Genomic DNA, 14170 nt, shown 5'->3' with positions numbered 1-14170 from the left:
TTATCTAGTTGGGTATCACTGTCCAGTTGTAACTGTATCTAAATTTCACTCTTGTTCTTCTAAGTGTGGATCTCAACTTCAGTGCACAAAATACAGCTATAGAGGCCTTTAAAAATACAAATGACAGGATTTTCACCCTTTGCAATCTGATTCAGTAATCTAGAGCACAGTATGTTTATTTTTACCTTTAAAACATTCCTCAGGACATTTTGATGCACAGTTATAATTAAGAATTATGATCTATTTGAATGTACAGAGCTGCTTTTCTTCTAAAGATAAAATCATAAACTTTGAAGTGGAATAATACTTGGAATTTAGTTATACAACTCTAGAAAAGTGAAAGAACTTATCTCAGGCCTCACAACTAGATTACCCTGAAAAAAGTGTTAGAACCTGATCCTTAGGTAAGTTTCAGTGGCACAGTCCCTTTGGGAAACATCTCTTGTTCCTTAACTTTACTCCATTCTTCACTAATGTGGAAGTCAGTGTCCTCTGATGCATGCCACTGTGATCCACAGAACACTTGACACTGGGAATCCCTTTTTTGGCACCCTCCTCCACCCAGGGGACATCCTTCCTCTGCTGTTCATATATCTGTGTGTATTATGCCTTTCAGAGAGAAACATCAGTATTATTACAAGCATATATATATATATATATATATATATATATATATATATATATAGAGAGAGAGAGAGAGAGAGAGAGAGAGAGAGAGAGAGGTTTTATTTCTTATGCTTAATAACATAGTTTTATATGTACTAGACTTCTAATATTATTATCTAATCCATTGAACATGTTCTGGAAATACCCTATAGAAATCACATTGTTCTCACTGTATCATATTATGGTAGTTGATAGGATGTCTATTCCACGGCTGTAAGAACATTTAGTCACAAGTTTTATTCTTAAAACTATTAAATTTTTGCAAAATCAACCAGTGTCACCAATAATAGAGCACTAAAATTTTACATTAGTTAAACCTGGAAAGCTAAAGTTTGATATGGCCTAATATACAGAATTACCAGGAGCAGATTCAGGTGTGAAAACTAAAAGAACTCCTTGTTCACTACCCACATGAACTTAAATCTTATTACATTGTAGTGGTATTGATGAAACTGTGTTTAATTTATGGCTAAAGTTTTAAAATGCTATTGTGTTAAGACTGAAAAATTTGAGATTATGGTTAATATATGAATAATGATTAATAATTTTGAAAAATGACCAAATCACTCTGAGAATAAGAATAGTATATGATATACATACATATATATATATATATATATATATATATATATATATATTTGACACCAAGGAATGGAAACTCAGAGCAGCCTTTTTTTGTTTTTGTTTTCTTTTGTAAACAATGCAGGAAAAGAAGCAGAATAATTGATTCATATAAATGGAATAAAGCCAAATTTAGCAATCTTCTTTCTTTTCTCTCCCTATATGAATGATTAATTGCTTTCTTCTTGGAGTTCTAGGGAACCTCATAGGCCATAATTAATATGGAGAAAATTTTCCATGCTCACTCCAGTTAGAAACATTTTTAGAAGACATTAAATAGCCCTTCATGCTTTACTCTGTTGCTATAGGATTAGGATCTTTTACTAGGATAAGGGCAGAACTGGTATCCTCCCTTAGAAAAGTAGGTTCATCTGTTGTTAGCACAGTGAAAAATAAAAATAACAAGATATTCTAAGTTATGTAAATAGCCCAACTCCTGTCATATAGACAAAATGTGACAGTACTGCTAAGATTGCATTCCAGTCTAAATAAAACTCAGATGTAGTTTATCATATAATTAATTGGACACCTTTTTTTAGTTGAAGTTTTTGAGCTTATTTTTTATTTGTTTTATTTTTGTGTAAAAAAAAAAAAATTCACCTAACAGTCTGGTTTCCCTGGAACTGTGAGTGGTTCCTATAAAAGCAGTCTATCTATATTTTTAGGTTTAACTCAAATACCTTCCTTCTAATAAGCTGGAAATAATATCTTAATGTTCACATAACACTTTATCTGTGTCATTCCTCTACCACTTAGGGTTTTAAAACATCTTTGTTAAACAAGTACAAATGACCAACAAATATGTGAAAAAATATTCAATATCTTTAGATATCATCATTTGTCAGGGGTTATGGTAGGGAGAAGGAGGTACGGCCATTAAGGAGTAGCACAAAGGAGCCTTCAAGTGATGGTACAGTTCTATATCTTGTTTGTGGTGATGGTCACACAAAGATACAAGTATAATAAATTTACTTAAAAGTATACAGTCATGCGCACACACATACACAAGTGAATGTGTAACTCTAAAAGTATGAATAAACTCTGTGAATTATACCACTGTCACTGTTTTAGTCAGCTTTTTTGTTGCTGTGACTAAATCATCCAACCAGCACAACTGTAGAGGAGGGAAGTTTATTTGAGGGATCACAGATTCAGAGCTCTTAGTCCACAGAAAGTTGGCTCCCTTCCTCAGGGCTCAAGGTGAGGCTGAACATCATGGTAGGAGAGGGTGGCAGAAGGAAGCAGCTCACATCATGGTGATCAGGAAGCAGAGAGAGAGTCCACTTACCAGATACAAATATATACCCAAAGCCATGCCCCAGTTCCCACCTCCTCCAGCCACACCCCACCACTTCAGTTACCACTCAGTTTAATTTCTATCAGGGTATTAAATTGCTGATTGGGTTAAGAATCTTACTACCTAATCATTTCTCCTCTGAACCTTCTTGCATTGTCTCATTGTGAGTTTTGGGGGGACTCCACATCTAAATCATAACAACTGGTTCCTAATACTGATACTGTACCTTAGTGTTATGTAAGGTGTTAGTATTGGTGGGGGAGTATGGGTAAAGGGTGCATGAGACCTTCCTGTATGTTTCTTTTCAATATTGTCTACAACTATAACTATTTCAAAATAGTTAAAGGAAAAATAAGAATATCTAAATTGCCCTTATTATATTTATTTCTATATACAGTTTGTCTATGACACTACATGGAAAGTATGTATGATTTGTCTTTTATCCCCCATAGATTCTTGTATGGTGTTCCATACTCACTGTATCAGAAAGAATTTATTTAAAGGAATAAATGTACAATTGAAATAGATTCTGTTGGTAGTATGAGATATATCAATGTGTAAGTAATGAAGGAAACTGATCACCAGTTTCACAAAATTTGGCATCTTGTAGAAAACTGATACTCAATGTTTCCCTTAATTGTTTCAGTTAAATACTGGATACTATTTAGTGATGCTTTTGAATGTTCACTGTTAACTTCGGCACCAATGGTTTCAAGAACCAGTCCAAACTTTTGGCCTCTCGATGTCCCCCGTATGACACAATCCTTTTTCACTTTTGGTAGTTGATCACAACTACTCCAAAAAGAAAATTTGGCCTGCCCGAAGAAGCCACTTCACTCTCATACATTGTCATTTTACACATAGAATCATTGAGAAAATGGTGGTAACAAATACAGACTGATTGTGTTTTGGTGCCTAAAACCGTAAAAAGTGTTGCCATTAGCAAAGAGACTGCCCATAGTGAAACACTGGTTACTGAAAGATTTAAATGCGAGTATTAGGAGGGAATGAGACACAATGCTTATATTTATCGTTCAAAATCTTACATATGTATTGTACAATGAAAAGATAATATTTCTACATCATCTTTAGGTTAATGGCTTTTTTGTTTGGCCCTTTTGTTTATAGCCAAGTGAAATAGATAGTTTTAAAACTATTAGTCATTTTATATTTAATATGCTCCTAAATGTTTTTTTAATATTTATTTCTTTTAGTTGTACATAATACCTTTGTTTTTATTTATTTATTTTTATGTGTGCTAAGGATTGAACCCACTAGGCGAGCGCTCTACTGCCAAGGCACAACCCCAGCCCCCCTAAATGTTTTTTTTTTATAGGAGAAAAATTATGTAAAAACGTTTCATGATGATTCCTTTGTAAAGATAACAGCGCTTAAAAGAACAAATTCATCAGTGTTTTCAAAATTCATATTAAAATATGTAAAAATATTGCTTTCATCAATTTTCAATTAAAATATTATTATGCATAATTTTATACATTTTTATAACTCAGTTTTCTATTGTTTTTAGCTACTGATGCAAATGTGAAGAATGAAAGTCTTTCATCTGTGCAGCAGCTTGGTATTACAATGACTGTCAGGTATATAGGAAAATATCTTCCTTGAGCATCCCTAGAATTCATCTGCCTGATATGTGTTTAATGATATTTAACAACCAGCTATTTCGTATACTTCAAGTGTGGAGTTATCCAGGAAATAATAACTTCATCTTTGAGGCTATTGGCACATGATTAAATTACCTCTTCCTGTAAGTCAGTTACAGTACATTTTAATTCCAGAGGCTAATTACAGTGTGTTTAAGCCTCTATGACTATCAGCTTTTCCCAAAAAATAGCATTGTAAAAACCAGCACATTAGTAGCATAATCATACCATTTTCTAAAATATGATTAGTTGTAATTGTAAAGCTATGGTGATGAGTACAAAAGTACCTTCAGGATAGAGAAGTTAAAATGAATAACCAAAATTGTAGTTTTAGTGTTCAAATTGTAATTTTCAAGAGAAATGGCATGCTAGATCATGAACTTGGTTTTAGCGACTGAGTCACTGATACCTCCTTTTATTGCTTATTAAATGATGATTTTAACAATCCCATTTTAATTATAGGGTCATCTTCAAAATCAAATACAAGGCATATGTGAGAGCTATTAACTAGGCTGAGTTTTTTCTAAATTCACAGTTTGATGAAAATGATGGCATTAATTCTAGTTCATTCAACTGTAAAACATAGGGCATGTAACACTCTTGATTGTTATGTGACTCTATGCCCACTTGCTTTATAAATATTTTTTAGTGCTGTATTTCTATTCTGAAATGGAATCTGTAGATAATATAAGCAAACTAGTCACATTATTTTAACTCTATCTTATTTGTAGGATATAAATGGAAAGGGAATTATAATGCTTGTTTTATTACACTGCTATATAAGATATAGCCAGCATCCACACATAGAATCATTGAGACAGTGGTGGTAACAAATACAGACTGATTATGTTTTGGTGCCTAAAACCATAAAAAGTGTTGCCATTAGCAAAGAGACTGCCCATAGTGATAAACAAGTCATATTAAGTTTTCACACAAAGCACTTGTACTGTTTTTCCTTGGTTAACACAGTTAAATTAATGTGTATTTAAAATAGAGGTGTTTATATAAAACAGTATTAGTTTCAGATAATTATAGACAGCTTTTATATTCTTACAAATCCTAGGACATGGACAACTTGTAATGCATAACTGTTGCAGATCTAACCTCTTGGAACTTGCTCACTGAAGACTAGTTAAACCTCTCTCAGTTTTCAATTAAAAAATACCCCTATAAATGTCCAAAGTGATCCCTGGTAGAAGTACACCTCCATTTGGGGCCATTGGACAAAATGACCTTCAGATTTATTTGTAGATTTAACATTCTATAAAACTAACCTGTCAGTATTTCTTGTCTTAGATTAAATTCAAGAAAAAAAAAATGTCTGTATTCTACTTCTCATCGACAGGGAATCATCACTTTATGTTCTTATTACAGTTTCATCTTCCTATAAAGTTATCAGTATTACCAAGTTTATACTGCTTTTTTCAAGTATATCATAAGTATCAGGAACATATATGAGAGCTAGTCTTAAGTGTTGTGTAGTATTTTTAGGCTAAAAGTAGAATTTTGAAATCTTAACCCCTTGAAATCTCAAAGGGAATATACTTAGATGGATATCAAAAAATAAATGTACAACACAGAGTCTGATATTTTTTTAATTTTATACTTTTATGGGTTTTTAATGTAGGTATGGTAAGTTCCTCAACTTATTAAAAGATGGTGCAGAAAATGATCTTGCCTTGGTTTTAAAGCACTGTGAGAGATTCCTGAAACAGCAGCAAGCTCCTGTAAAATCTTCTCTTCATATCCTTTTCTAGTGATTTCACAATAGTTGAACTTTCTTCATATACTTTTTGTGTTATTTGATGGACTACCTTAATACATTTATGGTAAAATAATTCTTTAAGCTATACTAGTGACTCATATGATATATCTGTATGATATATCTGTATTTGAAACATACATTTTATAAAACTGAATCGTAATCATTATATTCAGGCATACCCATTGAATCTTAAACTGAATAGTCATTATGATGCATTTTCAGAGTCATTTAAAAACATTTTAAAAAATAGGTTTCTTAGATACAGAATAAGAAAGGTTGCTGCTTTTTTGTAACTATATCCATTTATTGCTTCATTTGAATTTGTGATTGTTCAGAAATGGAGTTTGACTTGAAGAAAAAAATATACAAACTATTTGCATTACTGAATTATAGAAATCTATAGATTACATTTTAATAGGATATTCTATTTGGATATTCTATTTTATATCCTATTCTATTTAATAGGATATTCTATTATGCTAGTCATTGCGTGGATAACTACAGACAGGATGATACTCTTTGTGTGTGTGTGTGTGTGTGTGTGTGTGTGTTGCTGGGGATTGAACCCAGGGTTTTGTGCATGATAGGCAAGCACTCAACCAACTAAACTATGTCCCCACCCCAAGGGTGATACTCTTCAAGAAGAACAAGTGAATTTTCACAAAGCCATTTATTTTACCTCCAAGCAGATGATATATTGAAATAGTGATTATGCAAGTGATTAATAAATTAATTTTATTTAAATAGCTTATAAATGAGTACTGAGTATCATTGGCATCTCTTTCCTGATAGAGACCCAGGAAATGAATATTTATGTCGTCATAAATTTCATCTTGTGAGATATTGCAATAGTTCCTTAACTGTGTTCTCTAGTCTGCCTGCAAGGCAATTATGCTGGCCATGATTGGTTTGTATCTTCTCTGTTCATGATAATGTTGGGGGATAAAGAGAAAACATTACAATTTCTTCAGCAGTTCTCCAAGCTTCTGACCTCTGCTTTCCTTTGGTTGCCAAGACTACATATTTCTGTAAGACTTTAATTTTCATTTGTATTGTTTTGTTTGTTTATGCTTTGTGGTACTGAGAATTGAACCCAGAGTCTCAAGCATGCTAGGCAAGTGTTGTACTACTGAGCTACATTCTCAGCCCTTTTTAATTTTTTTATTTTGAGACAGAGTCTTGCTAAGTTGCCCAGGCTGGTTGCCAACTTGCCATCTTCTTGCCTCAGCCTCCATAGTAGTTAGAATTATAGTCATGTGCCTCTGTTCCCGAGTTCTTTCACTAAGAGCTGCCCTATTTTTAAAGGACAGTTTGATATTTTAAGAAACATCGTATTTTAAAGTACTGGAATGTTTTATTTGTAAAGAGCTCTCATAATTTATATTCATTTTCCTATTTGAATGCTTTTGACTGATTGAAGATAAAGATTTGACATGTTCTCAAATATTTGATGTTTTATCTAATGGTAAATGAATGAAAGCAATGATAATAGATGCACTTTCATGGAATAGAAAAAAGATAATAAAATATATGTTTAAATCAAATAATGTTTAGTTATTATAAACTTATTGTTTAATAAATTATATTACTCATATTCTAGATACCAGAAAAGTATTGAATGGATATTTTTATTTAAAGGCTCATGATAGTTAAATTACAGTTTGAGAAAATAATTTATTATGTAGATTTTACAAATACTTTATAGAGGTAAAGAACCATTTTATGTACATTTTGGAAATCCATACTGAGTTTTTATTGAAGTATTATAGTATGTTTTGAAAGAATTTACTATTCTTATGAGAACTCAGATTACTATAAAGTCTTTTCCTTAGTTAATTTACTACTGCTTCTGTTTATTTCATTTATATATTTAATATTGTGATGATGTTCACCTGGGGGATGCTGCCTACTACATCAGCTAAACTAAGGCTTCCCTAATCTTTTCCATGACATGTTTGTGAACAAGGAAATCACTTGGCAGCCAAGGTTAATAAGCTAAGGGCTATGTGGAGTTAAATGAAAATATTTATTTTTTTATTACATACATATATATATATATATACACATATACATATACATATTTCTGTCTAATCTAAATAATTCCAAAAACCCTTTATTATATGTAACTTTAAATCTTATTCATATTTGAAAATTATATTTTTCTAGAGAAGAGGACAAAGATTTATATTTTCTAGAATTACTGGACCGAAGTTTTGGAAAAATATTCAAACTTTTCTATTTATCCTTCACGTGATTATGAATTAACTACAATTAGCCAATTTATTGTGTTTATAAAGAATGACCCATCCTCTGCCCTTAGATTCCCAAGGATGGATGACTGAATTGTATCAGTGTGTGTTGGATTGAAGAATTTTAGCTCTGATAGGATCTTTTTATTTAACTTCCATAGCAACATAGGAAGTAGATATTTCTTAATGTGTCAGGAAAATGTGACTTATTAGAACTAGATAAACTGGAATTAAAAACTAATTTTTGTGTTTCATTTTTAAGTATATGTCTTTCCTTATTAATCACTAAACTCCTTGTTTTATTAACTCTTTGCTTCATATTATTTTACTTTCTAGTATCTTCTAAGCTAATGTTTTACTGATAAGTTTTTGAGATTTTATTTTAGTATTTTATATTATTATTTTATTTTATTTACATGATATATAAAATGCTGTTTCCTGTTGGTGCTATGTTTAGTCCTATATTCTGAATAATAAAAGTTACCATTCAGGATATTGTGAACAAACAAAATACATAAAATTTTGAAATTATAGTTAAGTAATTTATAATTTAATGACTCAGAAAATTCCAGGTTATATTTATGTGACTTAGAGCTGTCATTTTTTATCTGATTTTATGAACACCATTTATTATAAATTGAGATGGTAATTAATAGGCCAACTAATAAATTTTTTATTATAAGTGAGTTCTCTGATTTTTGCAGATATTAGTGTCTTTACTTGTCATTCAGTTGATACTGAATTCAGCTGCTCTATGAAAGGTTTGATGTTAGGAGCTGTGTTGGTTATCAAAATGTGACATAATTTCTTCTGAGAACAACTTATAAGGATAGAAGAACTCTTGCCTTATCTTTGGGAATCCATTACATATAATGGCTTGTTTTCTTTGAGAATGTAATTAATGTCTGTTTTCTGTCTCCTAATAGATCTACTCTGAAGTTATTTCCATTGCAACATAGAAAAGATACTGTATAAGAATAATTTTCTATGTATAAAATTTTGTACTATTATTATATATGCATTCAGAAAATTATTTAAGTGCACATTGAAAATTTATAAAGATGTAATTGATTTTTGCTTTTGTATTTTATTAGATTTATTCATTCTACAAATAGTCATTAGCAAAACACATTGTGGATTTCAAGACTAAATCAACTGATATTTTTACTCAGTCCATATTTTTTTAACTACTCAAGAAAGTTTACCTTTGTCCTAGACTTCTGTATTAATATGTCAATTGAATGTTCTATTTATTTATTTATTCATTTTTCACATGTGTGGTATATCCTAGAGAACCTATCCTAAGAATATTTAACTTTTCTATATACAGCATATATTTCTACAAATATATATTTATGAAATATAAAATAATTCATCATGATTTATGATGATAAATGACAGAATAGGAAAACCACTAATAAGTCAACTTGGTGACTTCAGAAACTTTAGTATATAATTCCAACCAAATCCTAAAAGCACCTTACCAATAAAGTTAGGAAGAAAAAAAACCCTCCTTACTTTTAACTATTATATAACTTATGAATTTGATTTGTTTTAATTTAAAATGTTAGATTTCATTTATCAAAACTATTTATAAGCACGAGTTGTCCAGTAATTGTAAGAAAATAAAATATCTTTTTGACATTCTCTTAATGTAAAGTCTTCAAATCGAATTTGAGTATCCAACTTTTTATTCATTTAATTTGTTGTCTGGGTAGATTTTTTTGACACCAAATTATATCTTCAAGTTTAATACTCTTTGCTAAATTATTATTGTGAGTAGATGTTGGATTTATAAAAACAGTAAATAAAACATTATTGATTGTTTACAATGATGAATTATATCTAAGAACTAAATTAAAAAATAACCAACTTTAAGAAGATATTGATGAAAAATGCACATTCTAACAATGTGTCTGTGTATGTTAATATGCATATGTAACATATAAGTATACACATAATTATAAAATGAAAGTTGTTTTCAAAATGCTTACCCAAGAACTTTGGATACACTTTGCATTCTCCCCAGTTTGAGAGGTGAACTTATTATAGAGTTCCAAATTTGGGTTATTATTAATTCAAGCCCAGCTTTGGATTACTATCAACTACTAAAAGGGTACGTCTATTGGACATCCCAAGAGCTAACTACAACTTTTTTGTATAAAATCATTGGACAAAAGCCAAAAGTTTTAAACATACCAAAATACACTTCTTATTAGCATGTATTTTATTACAATTTACTCCCACATATGTTCACTTATTATTTCAGCACCCATTCTCATTTTTCCACAAGGATTGAAGTTACCAAAGTTACAAAGTTTTAATTTTATTCCTGAATCTTAGAAAGGTATATAACCCTGCCTTTATTGAGATTTATTCTTTCTGAATGTTTAAAATTCTGACTTTTTAACTCACACTATTAAAATCACTGAAATAACTTGTTATATCACCACATAAATTTTGAAAGCAGCAATTCATGCAAAAGAAAAAGATTTACTTAAGTGTATGTTTGATTATCTTAAATTATTTATATTCTCAATTTCTCTTTTTATGCAGAAGTATCTACCTATTGACACCATAGAATCTGGCATCCATCCAATATATTTTTGCAGCACTCACTATGTTGAAATGTTACTGAAGGCTGAGGTACCCCTGGTGTGTTCAGCTTTTCACATGTCTGGTTTTGCACCATCACAGGTAATCCATAAACATGTCTTCAACTTCAAACATTAGTGTCTTTAAAGAAAATTCCATTCTTTTCAAATGTAGAAAATACATTTAACAAAAATATATATTTAAATCTCTTTAACTATTTTCCTTCCCATGCTTATTATAGGTTTGCTTTATAGTACATTCCTAGCAGTCACAGATTTTGAGTTTAGTTTCTGCTTCAGGGCATAGACTTTCTGAAAGTCTGATGACATGAAGTCTTTTTAAAAGTGGAGATAATGCTTTCTTAACAGCAATAATAAGAGTTATATAAGGATTAACTGAGGTAGAAGAGGTCAAGGATTCTTATCAACATGGAGTGTCTGGTGTGTGAGATACTGTGTCTTATCTAACAAGAAAGCCCAGCTGATTAACCTGTGTTTCAGCCTTTGTTCCTGACTTGGGATCTGGGAAAGTTTCATGTTTTTTCTAGAGCTAATGCAGTGTGGTATGACCTATGTGGGCTCCCTCCTGTGTGTAGCTAGCTAGTAGTTCAGTAGTTCATTGGGGAAGTGTTGATTGTTTTTTCTTTCCCTGTGTTGCAGAGGTGTTGATTGTTTTTTCCACTATGTTGTAGTTAGTCTTAAATTAATATTTTAGAGCTTAAAGCTTTCTCTCTCTCTCTCCCTCTTTTCCTCTCCCTCTCCTTCCCTCCCTCCCTCCCTTCCTCCCCACCCCTCCTTTTATGGTTTGTTTTCAGTTAAGTCTTTACATTAAGACTGGGGTTATAGGGCAGGGGCAGAGCATTTTCCTAACTTGTGTGAGGCCATAGATTTGATCACTAACACCACAAGAGAGAGAAAAATTTAGGTCAGAGTTCTATAAGGTAAGAATACTCAATCAAAAGATATGAACACTTTTAAGGCTTTTGACTCAAATGATCAAATTGCTTTAGATTTTATTCTTAACAGAAATGCAGAGAGTATCTAGTTTTCAGGATTATGTGTTTGGCTTTTAAAAAACTAATCACTAATTGAATAGTGAATTTTTTTCTTTTTAAAAATTTCTTTGAATATTAGCATATTGATTATATGCCCACAGTTTTGCTAACTAGTAGAATGTTCTTATAATTATTATCCACCTTTCTTAGTGTATTCCTTATTGATTTTACATATTCTTTAAAAGTAGTATGCACTAACCAAATCTCATCAATTCCTAAATTATTCCTAAATTATGTATATTAGCCTTATATGAAGTTTCAATGTTAAGAAATTATAAGCTTATCATTTATTTCCTACCTGTCTCACAAAAAGTTAATTTCTATTTCTCCTTATTGATTTCTTCACAAAAACTTTAAAATGATTTTGCCTAGTCCAAATTTAGAATTTGAATCAAGAAGAGATTGAGACTTCTAGTGTTAAATTTTAAATTACTTTGAAAAAAAATTATGTCCTTGCTATAGTCGTCTTTCTATACAGGAACACGGCAAGTTTTTCCATTTATTTGCTTTATTTTGTATTTTCCTCAAGTTATAGTTTGTTCCATATAGGATGGTTCATTTTTCATTTCAGATATTGCTAGTTAGTGTAGTTTGAATATATCTCAGTTGTATTTTCTCTCTGGTTATTATTAATAATTAATAAAATCATTGTTATTAAGTTATAGTATGTGTATATATCTTAATTTTCTTCTTTTCTCCAATGTGGAATAAAAATGTATTTTATTTCTGTTTCATTTTTATCAAATTATCTAGTTCTTCTAAAATAATTTAAAATAATAATTGCTTAATGTTTTAGGCTAAATTATTGAGAAATCATCAAGCATTACACTATTAAGAAGTAACTATTTATGGAAGATAATTATTCTATATCATTCTTCTGAAGAATCCTAGCAGTCTTGGTTTGTAAAGCATTAAACTTTGTTCTTTCCTTCAGTCAAGTTTGAAAGTTGAATTGTATCAATTTTGTTTACAATTAAGATTATTTCAGTCTTGAGCTTATTGGACTCATTTAATATGTGGCATGTTGATAGATTTCTTAATAGTAAGTTGTATTTTTATTCCCTTAGTTTCTACTAGAAATCTTTTAATTAGACAATAGTTCTTCTGGATAGTATATGTTCTTTCAAAAATCCCTGGTATCATTTATTACATTTACTTCTATGAGATTATTTTCCTTGTTTTAAATCTCCTGATGTCCATAAGAAATTTAAATATAGCATGGAGTTGCATGTCATGAAAAAGAATGATTTTTCTTGGGTAATTTTAGCCAGGACACTTCTAGGCACTTTATGTTAAAAAAATGTTAATTCTAGTTGAAAGAAGTTACTTAAATGCTTACTAGAAATGCAATAATTCATTCTTTCAGTTCTCCTAAAAATCTAAGCTGGGAGCAATATGTTCCTAAGACTTACTTTTGTGCTATTCTAGTTTTGACTTATACAATGTATATTGTCTAATACCTTCAATTATTTATGAGTCCTTAACATATATTCTTTAACTTGAAAATGGATCACCAAAGACTGTTGGCCAAATTTATAATTGCTCAGACCCTGCTATGTCAATTTTGTGATTAAAAGAAAAATATTCTATTAATTTGATGATTTTTTTTAATTTTTAAATTTGTTTTAATTAGTTATACATGACAATAAAATGCATTTATGCACTTTAATGTATCATACATAGATGGGATATAATTTCTCAATTTTTTGAGTGTACATGTTACAGAATCATATTGGTCATGCAGTCACATATATACATACAGTAATAATGTCTGTTTCATTTTACTATCTTTCCTATCCCCACATCCCTTTTCCTCTCCTCCCATCACTTCCCTCTACCTAATGCTATTCTTCCCTAGTGCCCTCCACCACCACCATATTGTGAATTAGCATCTGCGTACTAGAGAAAGCATTCAGCCTTTGGTTTTGTGGAATTGGCTTATTTCACTTAGCATGATATTCTCCAATTCCAACCATTTACTGACAATTGCCATAATTTTCACTCTTCTTTAAACCCGAGTAATATTCCATTGAGTATATATACCACATTTTCTTTATCCATTCATCTATTGAGGGACATCTAGGTTGGTTCCATAGTCTGGCTGTTGTGAATTGAGCTGCTATAAACATTGATGTGGCTATGTCACTATAGTATGCTGATTTTAAGTCCTTTGGGTATAAATCAAGGAATGAGATAGCTAGGTCAAATGGTGGTTCCGTTCTCAGTTTTCTGAGGAATCTCCATACTGCTTTCCATAGTGGT

The 14170-nt window shown here is 30.8% G+C and overlaps 1 protein-coding gene across 10 annotated transcripts in view; it reads left to right on the top strand.

The window, feature by feature from the left end:
• The window catches only part of Tbc1d32 (TBC1 domain family member 32), a 206970-nt gene that overhangs the window by 179616 nt on the left and 13184 nt on the right, over positions 1-14170 (top strand). For all 10 annotated transcript variants that reach the window (XR_009228837.1, XR_009228836.1, XM_058586253.1 and 7 more), the window contains 4 exons: positions 4113-4182; positions 5873-5988; positions 6884-7038; positions 10816-10956. Coding sequence is in view for 8 of the 10 variants with exons in the window: in XM_058586253.1 (XP_058442236.1) it covers positions 4113-4182; positions 5873-5988; positions 6884-7038; positions 10816-10956 (482 nt within the window). In the remaining 2 variants the exon portion in view is untranslated. The remainder of the gene's footprint in view (positions 1-4112; positions 4183-5872; positions 5989-6883; positions 7039-10815; positions 10957-14170) is intronic.

The sequence above is a fragment of the Marmota monax genome, unplaced genomic scaffold (genome assembly GCF_021218885.2).
Source record: "Marmota monax isolate L192 unplaced genomic scaffold, Marmota_monax_Labrador192_F-V1.1 WCK01_AAM20220418_F8-fsc00140, whole genome shotgun sequence".
Lineage (NCBI taxonomy): Eukaryota > Metazoa > Chordata > Mammalia > Rodentia > Sciuridae > Marmota > Marmota monax.
Note: the sequence above shows the minus strand (reverse complement) of the source record. Positions and strands in the feature narration are given on the sequence as shown.